Here is a 15,424-nt window from a genome sequence, read left to right as displayed (position 1 = left end):
GAAAGGCAAAAAATAAAACATAGCTAAAAGATAAGCAACACACAACTTCTACTATTTTAAGCAGTGTTACGTGGAAGTGTGACAGACTGCAGAATCACATCAAATGTTATGAAATTTTCATGACATAAGCACAAAGGACATGGGAAACAAAATGGCTAGGGACTATTCAACAGATTCATTCTACGTAACAACTTTTACATCACTTTCAAACACTGTGACACAGCTACATGCCCTCCAAAATACATTTCTGTATTTCATCATTGAAACATTAAATGTTTCATTCTTTCACTCCCACTTCCCCCCCCCCCCTCTCCCCCAGCTCACTCGGCAGACCTTGTCCGTGTTAAGGAGTGTGTAAGGGGGAGGGGGGGCACTGTAAGGAAGTCTGGGATCCGATTGGTAAATCTTCCATAAATCTTTACACTGGACACTCTGACAAAGCACTGGTATATTCCTTCTGTTAAATTATGTGTGTTTGAAGCAATATATGTACAGATTTCTTCACATGGATTTGAGGTGAGTGAGTTGAGAGGGGCAAAAATTCTGAGCAAGGAAGAGACTGATTTTACACAAGGTTTGCCTTGAAAGTAATGTCACCTGTTCTATTCAAATGCTCCTATTAGTCGGAGCATGGTCTGCACGCTCCGGATAGTTGATAGGGACCATTAGCTTCCAACTGTGAAAAATCCCAGTTCCCTAAGCACCCAGAAAGTTAAGAGTGTGAAACTGGGTGAACCTCCATTTGGTGATCCAGTTCCAGTCACAATGCAGTGTTCACTTGAACAACAGGTCTCAGCCAAATTCTACATGAAACTCAGGAAATTCACTGCCCAAATATTTCCAGTGCTTGATTATGCATTTGGGAATGAATACCTATCAAAACAACAGACATTTCAGTGGCTTAAGGATTTTTGGAAATCTGGGATGATGTTGACAATGGAACTCGCTCTGGACACCCATTACGTGAAGACAGCTGACTCGTGTATGAACTTTTGAACATAAACTGTAGAATGAGTGTTTGTAGACAAACTCTAGGTATAACCAAAACCACTGTCCATGAGATTGTAACTGAACAACTGCAGATGAATGATGGCAAAACAAGTTTCGAAAACTGTGAGGGTGTGCTGTGCTGAGAAGTAATGCCTCCAAATATTTTTATTCTGTTCTCAGTACCAGCTAAATATTACACATAATGCATATTACTCTGTCAACTTTCCTGCTTCACTGACTTGAGCTGTAGCCCTCTGCTGCTAGGGGACTCCGAATTGTAGCATGTAACTTGTCTGTGCATGAGAAACAGCGTACTATAATAGAGTTTTGAATTTGACAAGTTCGTCCGCACGTGAAGCACCCTCTCCTTCAGCATGTCAGTTTTAGACCACACACAAGCACTGCAACAATCTGATGCCTTGTGTACACTGTCATCAATCATTTTCCACACAGTCTCAACTTTGCTCCATCCAATTTTCACCTGTTTACAAAACTTAAAGAACACCTTTGAGTATTTCACTTTGACAGTGACTAAGCAGTGCAAGCAGGAGTGAGACTGTGCCTCCATCAACTAAGTCAAACATTCTACAGTGACAGTATCAACAAATGGGTTTCTCATTCAGACACACACATTTGTTAACAGTGCAAATACATTCAGAAATAAATAGGCAAACATCAAGAATAAAGATGTAGAATTTTTTAACATCTTGAGCATGGTTGGAGACAGCAACTGTAGAATTCAATCTTTGTAGGGAAAAGGTGAAAAATAGCCAAATCACTCACAGTAGACAGGTTTATTAAAAATCCCTTGACCTAGGTTTTGATGTCTTTCAAAAGTCTTCATCAGAAGGATCTATGATTAACACTGGTTACATAATGTTCAAAGGTACATTAAATGTGTAGCCCTAAGATGCAAATAAAGATGCAATACACCTCCATAACAATAACACAACAAATTATTATGAAGGTGAATTTTATCTTGATTTGTACCTTACAGCAACATATTCAATATATCTCAGCAACATTATGTAACCAATATTAATCATTGATCTTTCTGAAGAAGACTTTTAAAGATGAAGAAACCTAGGTCAACACAGTCATTGCTCCCCCTGAAGGGAAAGTCTTTAAAGATGCAGAAACCCGGGTCAAGGGGTTTTTAATAAATCTGACTATTGCAACTGATTTGGCTGTTTTTCATCTCTTCCTGATGAAGATGCAGACACTAACGAAGTTTGTTTTATTTAAAAAGTTTTAAGAGTTTCCACATAAAAAATTGGATGCATTACTTTTCAGCATGCACTCACAGTTCTTAAAGACTGTTAAACTTAAACATCTGCATATAATCTAAAGCAGCTTTTAACACATGATACTCAAACACATTTTTCTGTGGTCTTCATTCCAAAGACAGTTTGATACAGCTCTCCATGCTAGTTTATGATTTGACAATTTCTTCATATATGTGTAATTACACATATTCATTTTCCCCTGCTTGCCTTGGTCTTTCTCCACCTTCTATACTCCCCCTCTCATCCCAGCCCTTTTTTCCATACCAAATTAACAATTCCTTGATGCCTCTGGACGTCACTTATCACAATCTATCCCTCTTTTTAGTCCATTGCGCCATGAAGTTCTATGCTCCTCATCTGAATTCAGAACTCTTCATTAGTAGTATGCAGTACCTACATAATTTGCAACATTTTTCATAACTAAGTTTTATTTTATATTATTCTGTTCATGAAAATGGTCATTTTAGAGTGGATTGTAACAGACTCTCACATGTTCTGCTTTCTTCTTCACCACAGGAACCCAACTCCAGAAACTACGCTGGGCGTTCCATATAGCCTCCTCTTCTTCATTTGAAAGTGTTAACTGGTAGTATGGATGGTCATTCAAAAGTCTCCATCCTGAAAGACCAGCACTGCTTCCTCGATCCTGTAAAAAGTGAAAGTGATTATACTAACAACATGCCACCTGTGGTAGTTAAGGACAGCTCTGTAATTCTACCTATACTCCCAACACCACTCACAAAGCACAGATATGAAGTTTTTCATTTCATAGTGCATCACCAAACATAATTTCCATTATCTGAATCTGCCTTTCAAACTGAACAACAGACAATCAAACTTATCACTTTCAGTGAGATCACATCACTTCTGTACACTAGTCAATACGTATCAGACTACAGTTACCAAAAATAGTGACCTACTCAAACGATGGCAAAATATCAGATTGCTTTGCAAAAAGAAAATGTCTTGCAACCTGCATTTTACAACAACAACATAGTTCAGTTATTATTTGACAGTAAAGATACAATGAAACCATTAGCACAGACTGATGCATGTTCAATCACCACAAGCACAATGGAAAGGTATACAAGGTCTATTAAAAAAAAAAAAAAAAAAAAAAAAAAAAAAAAAAAAAAAAAAAAAAAAACTCTGGAACATTCATAATTTCACACCAATGGTGTGTTGGAACAAAATGTGGTTGGCAACCCTGCACACTCCTGTGTTTAATGTGTAACTGCTGGAAGTTTCGTTGTTGTATGTCTGTTAGTTATTGTTCAGTGCTGTTTGAGTAGAACACTGAGTCACACAGTTTGCAAATTCTGAGATGGCATTGTGAAAGGAACAATGCGTTTGCATTAAATTTTGTTTGAAACTCAAGAAAACCTTTAAAGACACACCAAATGATGCAGAAAGCCAATAGTGATGACTGATTAAGCCATACTTGGTGTTACGAATGGTTCACATGGTTTAAAAGTGGCCAGACAAAAGTTAAAGATGATCCTTATTCAGGACACCTTTTGACATCTACCAACAAGGATCATGTCAGGAACGTCAATGAAACTGAGTGTGCCAATCAAAGGCAGACTGTCCAAGAGACTACAGAAGAATGTATCATTTCAGTTGGATCATGTCATGAAAACCTGTGAGAAGGAAACGGCCTGAAATGTGGAGAGACAATTCACGATTCTCACACCATGGTAGCACATCTGCAAATTCATTCCTGTTGATGTGTGACTATTGAATGAAAAACGAAATCACTGTGCTGCCTCATCCTCCGTACTCTCCAGGCCTGACCCATGTGGACTTTTTTCTATTTCCAGAGTTGAAAACTCCATTGAAAGAATGAAGATTTGCAACAATAGACGAGATAAAGGAAAACTTGCGGTCAGCACTTCGCACAATCCAGCAAGAGGCATTCTAAGACTGCTTCCAGAAGTAGAAACTGCATTGCGAGCAGTGTATCAATTGTGGAGGAGACTATTTTGGAGGATATCATGCACAGTATATAAAAGATAAGTGTAGAATAATTTTGTGGACAAATTTTGGGAATTTTTTGAACAGACCTCATATGTTGATCAATCAGAGCTGTGGCAGTTAGGTATCCAAAAATGACAGATGCTAGAGACAAGGAAACGCACAACAGTAACTATTAACAGTAATCACCATTACAATGTAGACTGTGAAGTTTTACATACTGTTGCAAAAAGCAGAAAGAGGACAATAATGGAAATATTTTACTTAAATACAACAATGTCAGTTTAATTTTAGGAAAAATTGACTTGTTGGGAGATAATGATTAGGTTTATTGTACACTTAATACTTTGATAGTCACAAAAAAATGTTGTACACTATTAACTGGTATTGGTCACCACTTACCGTCATCACAACAATTGAAAGCAGCATCAGATTTTTACTAAGTAATGCTTCATCAGACAAATAAAATTCAATGTGGAATTTTAATAATCATGCAACCTGACATGATTCACGTAAGAAGAGTACTGCTGAACACAAGAAAGCATGTAAAATGCTAGAAAAAACGTAAAAGAACTAAAAAATGATACTGCAAGTCTGTGGATTTGTAGTAAAAGCCTTACCCTCATCAACTACAGTATCGTTGATCTTAAAAAACACAGAACGTACGAAGTTGGAAAAGAAGCACAAGGACGTTAAGTGAAATGATATGAAATCAAGTTGATTGCTAGAATTTGCCAGACATAAAGTGAAAGTAATAGTCTGTTTATCCAGCAGAGCACTGGACAAACAATATACAGAGTTGAACTATTAATGTTAATATTCCAGAACATCGTACATGTTACAACATTCATATTTGAGTGTTAACATCATTTAATAAATGGTTTGCAATAGCTACTACATTTTGTAGCACACGTTGGGATAGGCATAAAGCTGTCACTTATCTCAGTACCCCTATGGGAATGCATGAACGTACGTGCACGCTCCCCCCCCCCCCCCCCCCCCACACACACATGCTTCTCTTTCCAGCATCCCCTCACCCTCTCCCTCCCTATCTCACCTCCTCCATTTTCTTTTTTTATGATCAAATATGTAATAACGGATATGACCGATACATTCACCAACTCAATAATCTTTATTGAACATTTTTCTCTTTAAATACAATAATTCATGTTCATTCTCTGAATGTCCTTTTAACAAAATATGTCATTACATAGCTCACCGTAAGTCCATCATATAACTGAATTCCAGTTATGCCAGCCACAAATAGCAAATTATGTGATGGGTGATAACTGACAGCAGTGACACCATTACAGTAATGGGATGCAAATGAAAATGTATGGTTTGCTTCAAACCCATCAGTTGGTGACACCAAATAATTGTTGAGATTTCCTTTGTAGTCAACAATGATGAATTCATATGCCCTGTAAAAGAAAAGAGGATTAATGCAAGCTTTTGAGGAGAATGAAGGCAAAATTCAGCTACTTCAGTTGTTGTAATTCTTACAGCGCATTTAGTTAGCTTCCCGATGAAATAGCTCAGAATTTGTTTTAACATGCTACCTGGCACAATTATTTTTACTTTCTCCTCAACAAATCCTTTTTACTGTAGAGAAGACAGAATAGTATATTAGGTTGCTATCATAGATGTCTATCAGTCTAGGTTGATAAATTATGACACAGAATTGCTGACCACTAGACGGAGTTCTTAGTGTCCCCTCATTCTCACTAAAAGTCTGTCCCTCATCTGTGGGGCTGAGTAGCCTGCCCTTGCTTTGTTATCTTCCCCAACCTAGCCTCCTCTCCTCCCTGAGCAAGGAACTAACATTCCTAAAGGTAAGGTAGCATTGAGTACTTTTACTTTCATCAATGTATTTCAGAAGTACTGAATATTTTGCTTCCTGAGGATTTTGTGCATGAACAGAGCTCTCGATTAATCCCCATAAATGTTCTACGGAATTCAGGTTGGGTGATCTGTGTAGTAAAATCATTTGCTCAACTGTTCAGAAGTTTCTTCAAACCAGTCGCGAATAATTGTGGCCTGGTGACATGGCACATTGTTGTCCATGAAAATTCCATCAATGTTTGGGAACAAGAAGCCCATGAATGGCTGAAAATGGTCTCCAAGTAGCTGAATAGAACAATTGCCAGTTAATGATCAGTTCAATTGGACCAGAGGAGTCAGTCCATTCCATGTAAAAATTGACCACACCATTATGGAGGCACCATCAGCTTGCGTAGTGTCTTGTTAACAACTTGGGTCGATGGCTTTGTTGGGTCTGTGTCATAGCCAAACCCTGCACAGTCAAATGCAACCACTCATTATCCGTGACGAGAGATAATGTCTGAAATTTGGCATTCTCTGGATGCTCTTGACACTGTGGATCTTGGAATATTTAATTCCTGAACAATTTCTAATATGGAATGTTCCATGCATCTAGCTCCAACTACCATCCCGCATTCAAAGTCTGCTAACTCCCATTGTGCGGCCACAATCACGTCAGAAACTTTTCACATGAATCACCTGAGTACAAATAACAGCTCTGCACTTGCATGTCCCTTTTATACCTTGTGCAAGTGATATTACTGCCATTTGTACATGCGCGTATCATTATCCATGACTTTCATCATTTCAGTGTAGTTCAACACAAGGTGAAAAAGGAATTATATTTTTCTCAAAATGAGTCACATTACAATTTGAAAAATCATGTACAAAAGACAGAGATGCTGAACAATTACATACTACACTGTAATAAAAATAATCATCAACATGCATTAACGGTCCACCAGGTTGCTGGCTGCTCTGAGTGAGGGATGCCTGGAGTAGTTTGTTGACCTGGATACCAAATATCTCACACGAACTGGCAGCTGCAGATTGTTGCAGATTTTCTTATACTCCTTCAGAAGGGTATTCTTTCTTCTCAAGTTAAGTGAGGATATGCAGCTTAGGGAAGGTTGTAATGGACTTGATTCTACCAATAACAATCCATACTGTTTGATTTAGCTGGATACCTCATAAGATGATAATGGTTTATATCAATTACATATTGAACTAGTGTTTACACTAAGTCAAATCAGAATTTGGTCATACCAACCACCATACAATTATCCTAGCACAGTGAGAATTCCATCATGTGTTGTGTCATAAGGCTCATCATATTCACAATAGGTTAAATGCCCCACCAGAATGTTCTTCTATCTCTGTTCTGAAACACATATGTAATACATTTCCATATGAGTATATGGCAATTTTCACATCCATTCATTCTCATATAATGTTGTTTTCATGTGCACACTTCACCTTTCCTCAATGGAGGGGAGAGTGCATGTAGATCCAGCCCAGACATGGGTAGGCTTCTTGTTAAATGCCTTTCTTACAATCAGGTAAAAATGTCTTACCAAGGGTTTGCCATGCAGAGATTCTGCCAAGGATAGCAAAAAACTATGATGCACACCAGTATTCACTATTATGCACATGAAGAATAGGCATGCTAACTAACTAAACAAGCCCAACTAGAATCTCCTTTTGTTGGTAGCAGTGGAAATCAGTCCACAGGACTTTTACTGAGGGTGCTACACACAAACAGTTAGCCACACAGACATCAATCAGTGGTGAGCACAGGACAGAGCAGTTACAATTGGAATGACAAGGGATTCTGGGTAATTTATTCCCCTCTATATAAGGTCTCTCTCATACTTTCTGAGATAATTCTTTTTTCCTTCCTTCTGTCTGTTTCTTACAGCTAGAATTTTAAGTTTCCAAACCTTAAGACGAGTGTTTAAAAGTATTTCTCCCCGATGGATTCACATCATCACAAGAGGCAACACAACAAGATTTCATTTCTTAAGTTCATAAACATTTTCTTCATAGAGGACATCACAAATAGGTTGTAATACCACTATCCACAATCCTGTTAACTGATGCCCCCAAACAGAAACCAAAAAGAAGTATTTCACGACAATGTTTTCTTGGTACAGCCTTCCAGTACTTACCACTTTTTGCTTTTTATTCTTGGTTTTAAGAATAACATATTAGTCAGTGGATGGATGGTCTTCTCTTTCTCCAGAAATTCCTGGAATAAAATAAGAAAAAGTGGTCAAAATCACATTATAAAAATAAAATACATGTTGTCTTTTTTGTTTTTGAGGTCTCTTTTCTGCAATTGCAGATTTTACAAAAAAATGAAGGGATTATGTGGTATTTTGTTTGTGGAAGTCCTAAATATGGTACAGAAAGTTCTACTAAAACATACAAAATTTAGGAATAAAGGTAATATCACCAGATAATTAAGGCATAGAGCCATCAACAGGAACACAAACAAGTCTTTTCTTCAGCTAGAAGCAAAACACACACACACACACACACACACACACACACACACACACACACACACACACAAAGTACAGCTACATTGTGACACCTGAACCCTCAATGCCAGAGTTTGGCGGGTAAACTAGGATGTGGGATCATGTTGAATGGAGTGAGTTACGAGAAAGAAGAGATGAGGAGTGGAAGGGAGGGTTGGAGAAGGGTAGCTGATGTCTCAGATCGAAGTAGTAGGCGGATGAGATAGGAATGGTGCGGTGAGAAGCAGTAGGTTCATGGGACAGGAATGAGACACACAGGTATGCACAGAATTGGTGAGTCCAAGCAGTGTGTGGTGGTGGTGCTTGTGGTGGTGGTGGTGGTGGTGGTGGTGGTGGTGGTGCTGTGGTGTGATGGTGAGTGAATAGGGAGGGGGTGACGTAACAGACGAACACTTTAAAGAAGAGCATGTGGATGCAAGGGGTTAGTGGTGATTGAGGCCAGTAGCATTACAGGAATGAAGTATGTGTTGCAAGAGTAACTTCAGTCTATGTTGTTTAGAAAAGCTAGTGCTGGGGAGAAGGATCCAGATGGTACATTTTTCAAATCATCCACTGAAATTGAGAATGTCATGCTCAGCGGTATGTTCCGCAACTGGGTGTCCAAGCCTGCTCTTGGTCACAGTTTGCAGTAGTCATTCATTTAGGTGGACAGTTGGTGGTCGTCACATAAAATCCTGTGCAGAAATTGCAGCATGGTTGCTTTCGCATGTGATCCAATCTCTGATGGCACAGGATAAGCCTACAATAGGACCGGAATAAGATGTGCTGGGTAGGTAAGCTGGGCAGGTCTTGGACCTGGGTCTTCCACAGCAATATGACCCAGGTGGCAGGGTCTTGGGAGTGGATTTGGCATAGTGATTTACCAGAATATTGTGTAGGTTGGGTGGACAGTAGAATGCCACTTTAGGAAGGGAGAGAAGGATTGTGGAATGTTCTTCATTTCCAGACACAATGATAGACAGTTGAATGATGCAAATAACCACAAATAGTTTTTAAAATGTTTTATTTCAGTGCCATAACCAGTTTTGGGCTACCATGCCCAACTTCAGATGGCTAATATTTCCTGTTATATAGCTGTTTTGATCAGCAGCATGTCATCTGCTCCTGTACTGCACAAGAATATTTGAATATTCAGTAACACTTTATAGGTGTTTCATAAAAAAACATGCTAAAGTGCTTGCATTTATTTAGATTTAATGTGGAATAGTTGTACTTACTCACAAAGTTCCAGTAGATGGTGATTTGTTTTGTTGTGGTCCAAATGGTTTTCCAGACCGATTGCTGTATTTATGGACTATAAGACGCTAAGGACTAAAAGACACAACTTAATTTTCAAAGCATTTTTTTAAAATAATATTTTTATCATTTTTATTATTAGACTTCAAAAACAGACAAAAATTTCTTAGTTTAAATATCAAACTGACATTTAAAATCCCTGAAAATTGTCATCTAAACTTTCTTCTTCTTCATCATCATCATAATCATCATCGTTGTCCTCTTCATAAATATGTGATAGTCTTCACTTTCATCGAGAGCATTACTTACACCATACTTCTTGAAAGATTTAACAGTAATGTCTTTTCTCACTCTAGACCACAACTGTTTCATCCACTGACACAACTGTTTGATTGTAAGTCATTTTAAAGCTCCATTCAGCATGGATTCATGTTGGGTTTCATTTATCATATGCTTGTTCCATTCCTCTATTATATATACTTTAAATGGTTTATTTATTGAGACATCAAGAGGTTGCAATTGTGAAGTAAGTCCTCCTGGTATAACAGCAAGCTCCGTATTTCCAGCTGAATTTCTCCCACAGAATTTTTTCAAGCGACTACTAAACTGCTCTAGCACTAGAAGACAACTCTTCTTCAATAGAGTATCTTTCCCTCTCACCCATAATCTGTTAATCCATAACTGCATACCACCCTCATCCACCCAACCCTTGCCATGTACAGTAACACCTGGCATTATTTCAGAAGGTTTTGGCATTGTTTTGTGCTTGAAAATAATCATTAGTACTGTCAGAACAGAATGAAAGGACAACAGTGTAGTAAATTTTTTCATGTCCACTTGTTTTTATACTTACAGTTTTAGCACCTTTCATGAAAACAGTTCTGTTACTTGGCATATAAAATGTCAGAGGAGTTTCGTCCATATCTTCTATTTGGCAGTTTTCTTTTGACCTTGAATAATAACATGATGGAAAGATAATATTTTTTCTTCATACTCTTGTGACAGTTTGAGATATTTTGGTTCTGGATCGCATGCTACGACTATGACACCTGTAGCACCAGCCAACCCCACCCTTAATGTCTGTTAAGTTCCACTGTAACACTAGCTTATGAGTGCGTATTTCAATCATTTGTGTTTAATTACAATGCCATTTTGATGGTGCCCGTGAATCCATTTCAATATGTCATCTTCTAGTTTGATCCACTTTGTGTTCAGTCCTCTATTTGCATATTTAGTCTTCCTTTTTTTTCAATTCTTCTTTACTAGCCTGTCAAATGCAAATGTTTTTTTTTTTCTTCTGTTGATGGAGGGCTGACATGCCGCTCTTTTTCCATAGCTCACAACACATGAATGAATACCTTTTATTTTTTCCCATTATTAAACTAGCTATCAACAAAAATATTGTACTGTTACCAATAACATAAATCACTTCAGTTCAAGTTCACTGGCACTGTAGACTGCAGTGACTCATCAAAGGTTAGACAGTGTTCCGGGTGTGTGACGGTGGGCTGGGAGGGACACAGTGTCAGCAAGCTTATGAATCCCCGCAACTAATGTTTGCCACATCGATGCACTGCTGCTGCCACTTGAATCTCATGTTGCCAGATATTGATAGAGATAAGTTTCCTGCGGCATTGAATATATGGCCATTTTTAAGATACATCTGAATGTTGGAGGCAATTTTTTGAAGAAAAAAGTGCATACAGTGTGTACATTGCTGAGGTGCAAACAGCACACATATCTTAAATAAATTATTGATGCACACTTCATAATACTCTTAAAGTCAGTGTTCAGCATGACAACTTGTAAACTGGCACTAAATACTCTAACATTCTTCTGCAGTGCAGCAGAAGATGACATGCTGTTGATCAAAACATCTATGTAACTGAAAATATTGGCCATCTGAAGATGGGCATGGTAATCCAACTCCAGTTGTGGCACTAAAACAAAACATTTTAAAAATTATTTGTGATCGGTTGAATCATTCACCATCTATCATTAATAACTGTGGAACTCACAAAATCCAACATGAAAAAATAACGATGATAGTCAAAGACCTGCAGAAGGACATGATTTACTTGTTCCAGCCCAGGATGATATTGCACGTTGAGGGGGTTCCTGCTTTGCAGATGGCTCTTTGGGTTGTGAGAAGATTAGTAAGTTTGTGAGGATACAGCATGGGAAATCTGTTTGTGAACTACATTTGGAGGGGATAGAGGCTGTCTGTGAAAATCTACATCTACATGGCTACTCTGGAAATAGCATTGAAGTGCCTGGCAGAGGGTTCATCAAATCACCTTCACACTAATTCCTCTATTATTACACTCTCTAATAGTTTGTGGAAAAAAATGAACAGCTGTATCCTTCTGTGCCAGCTCTCATTTCTCTTATTTTATTATGATGATCATTTCTCCCTATGTTGGTCAGTATCAACATAATATTTTCGCAGGTGGAGGAGAAAGCTGGTGATTCAAATTTTGTGAGAATATCCAACCGCAATAAAAATGCCTTTGTCTTACTGATCTCTGCCACAAATCCTGTATCACGTCTGTGACACTCTCATCCATATTTCTTGATGATACAAAATGTGCACCCTTCTTTGAACTTTTGCGATATAGCAGGATGGACAAGCATAGTGTAGGCAGTCTCTCTAGTAGATCTGTTGCACCTCCTAGGTTTTCTGCCAGTGAAATGCAGTCTTTGGGTCCCCTTCCCCACAACATTTTCTATGTATTCTTTCCAATTTAAGTTGTCTGTAATCATAATTTTTAGATTGGTGAGGCTTTCAGCATACTGGGCTTGGGAATTTTCATGATTGTTTATGTGCCATTCATGGGTGGTCAAACTATTCGAGAGCGACAAAAACTTGTTTGCAAGACCTGTATGGTTCACATACCCATCACATCCTTGGGTTGACATAGGCTTATCCTAACTTATTAGAGGCAGGGCCACCTGTGAAAGCACAATGTTGTATACTAGCACTGCTGCAATTCCTGTACAGCATTTTATGTGGCTATTACCTGCATCCAGCTGTCCATCTGAACAATTGGCAATCACCAGACTGTGGACAAAGGCAGACATCACAACACACTGCTGAGCACAACACACTTGATTTCAGTGGCTGATTCACAACCTGTACTTCCCGGATCCTTCCTCTCTCTCTCTCTCTCTCCTCCTCCCCCCCCCCCCCCCCCCCCCCCCCCCCCCCCCCCCCCCCCCCCCCCCCCCTCTTCCAGCAGCAGATCCTTCTCTCCAGCATTAATTTTTCATTAACGGCATACAAGGGATGCATCTTTGCAACACATCCTTTATTCCCTCAAACCTCCTGGTGTCAATCTCCACTAACCCCTGAGTTCACCACACCCCCCCCCCCCCCCCCCCCCCCCCGGTCTCCTGTTCTTGTTCTGCCCCACCTGCCCCTGCCCCATTCCATTCCCTCAGATCAGTGTCGTGTCATCACACAGTGTATGAGCTCACCAGTTCTGATGGACACATGTTGCATTCCTAATTTATGCACCTGCTAACTCCTCCCCCCCCCCCCCCACCCCCCCCCCCCTCTGTGTTCCTATCTTGTACACTTCCTGCCTCCCTCAGAGCCATCAGGTGCACATCCCCTATTGTTCCTCCCAGTCCTTGCCTCTTTTCTTCCCTTAACCACTCTCCCAACACAACGTCGTAATACAGTCTACTTGCCAAACTGCAATCCTGGCATTGTTTATTCAGCGATACAATGTAACTGTACAGAAGTAGGTAGGTAAGAGTGTGTGTGTGTGTGTGTGTGTGTGTGTGTGTGTGTGGTGTGTGTGTGAGAGAGAGAGAGAGAGAGAGAGAGAGAGAGAGAGAGAGAGAGAGAGAGAGAGAGGGGGGGGGGGGAGAGGGGGGGGAGGGCAGGGGGGGGGGGGGCAGGAGGAGTTGAATACACATGCATGTACACTGTGCACTAAAACATACAAACAAAAAAATACTGTGGCTGGTGCAGTGTGCTGAAAAACAGACAGCTGTGTATAGCTGGGAACAAGGTAAGAAATCAAAAAAACCTGCATACTGTATAGTAAATTCAAACAAGAGATAGCAAAAAATAATTTAAAAGAAGAGAACTGATTGTCATCTCATTATATCAACATGTGAACAATACTATAACTGTTACAGTGTGCACTGACGATGTTTTTAAATACAGAAAAATGAATTTGGCCTAAACAAAACTTTATACAGTCACAAAAGATGGCATAAACACATACTGCTTATAAAATAATATATCATCAGAGAAAAATCAATGATACATATAACTCTGGAGAGGAGTCTTTGTCACAATGCATCTTCAATCAAATAAATCTGAACGAAGGGTTGATGCTACTCTAATCTGTAACTTTTCACAGTCGATCTGTCAAGTACCCCACATGACCTCAACCAGCACTTGTCTGTTCAGTCAAATCAAATCCCTTCACTGCCAAATGAGACTTCAACTGTTGGGCCCATTCACTTCAGCACAATTTTCAGCTTTTGATTTTGATTTATAACAACAAATTAAAAAATCTTTTTGTAGTACTTCATGTCGAAATTTTAATAAATACAAGAATAAAAAACTCATCACCTTTAGTTTTGTCTGTTATGCATACTACTTTAACCCTGAAGTGACAACTGGATTAACCTAGACTCACTTTTAGTGAAAAAAAAAAAAAAAAACACACACACACACACACACACACACACACACACATACACACACACACAGTTTTATTCTCATCATGTTGATGTCTGTAATGAGTAACCCACTGAAAAGTAAACAACTCAGCAAACTTCTCTGTAGTCACATTGAAAGTTCAGTTTCACTATGACCACTGTCGTAGTTAAAGTTACTGGACAGGCAAGGTATAAAACCCATCTTACAACTGGTGAAGGTGCTCTGCCCAGTTAATATCAGACTTGGTACCTATTTCCATAGATTTTACAAACTTCCTTGTCAGTGCACACACAATTACATCACTCCATACAATTTCCAAACACTGTATAAAACAAACATAAAAGAATATTATGATAAGGAAAGTTGCCATTTTCAAATATGCTAAGTCACTGATAGACACAACAAAAAGATTTTAACACTTAAAGCTTTCTGCCAATGGATTTAGTGAACAATACACACACACACACACACACACACACACACACACACACACACACAAAAATGCCACTCACACACGACTACAGTCTCAGGCAACTGAAACCATACTGCGAGCAGCAGCACCAGTGCATGATGGGAGTGGCGACTGGGCGGGGGAGGGGAGGAGGCCTGGGCGGGGAGGGGGGGAGAGAGAATATGGTGAGAATGGCGGACAGTGAAATGCTGTAGGTTGGGCAGTGGGCAGGGGAGAGGTGGGGAGGGGGGAGGGGTAGTGGGATGGGGGGGGGGGGGGGGGTGAAGGTAGTGAAAAAGGAGAGAAATAGAGAGAAAGAAATTTAAAAAATGACTGGGTGTGGTGGTGGAATGACGGCTGTGTAGAGCTGGAATGGGAGTAGGGAAGGGGCTGGATGGGTGAGGACAGCAACTAATGAAGGTTGGGGCCCGGAGGATTACGG

The 15,424-nt window shown here is 39.5% G+C and overlaps 1 protein-coding gene across 4 annotated transcripts in view; it reads right to left on the bottom strand.

The window, feature by feature from the left end:
• Positions 1 to 15,424, bottom strand: part of LOC126272771 (NBAS subunit of NRZ tethering complex-like) — a 410,576-nt gene that overhangs the window by 366,548 nt on the left and 28,604 nt on the right. For all 4 annotated transcript variants that reach the window (XM_049975911.1, XM_049975912.1, XM_049975914.1 and 1 more), the window contains 3 exons: positions 8,240 to 8,319; positions 5,470 to 5,671; positions 2,767 to 2,922 (listed from right to left, as the gene is read on the bottom strand). In XM_049975911.1, the coding sequence (XP_049831868.1) occupies positions 2,767 to 2,922; positions 5,470 to 5,671; positions 8,240 to 8,319 (438 nt within the window). The remainder of the gene's footprint in view (positions 1 to 2,766; positions 2,923 to 5,469; positions 5,672 to 8,239; positions 8,320 to 15,424) is intronic.

This window comes from Schistocerca gregaria, chromosome 5 (assembly GCF_023897955.1).
Source record: "Schistocerca gregaria isolate iqSchGreg1 chromosome 5, iqSchGreg1.2, whole genome shotgun sequence".
Lineage (NCBI taxonomy): Eukaryota > Metazoa > Arthropoda > Insecta > Orthoptera > Acrididae > Schistocerca > Schistocerca gregaria.
This window is presented reverse-complemented; position numbering and strand designations above follow the sequence as displayed.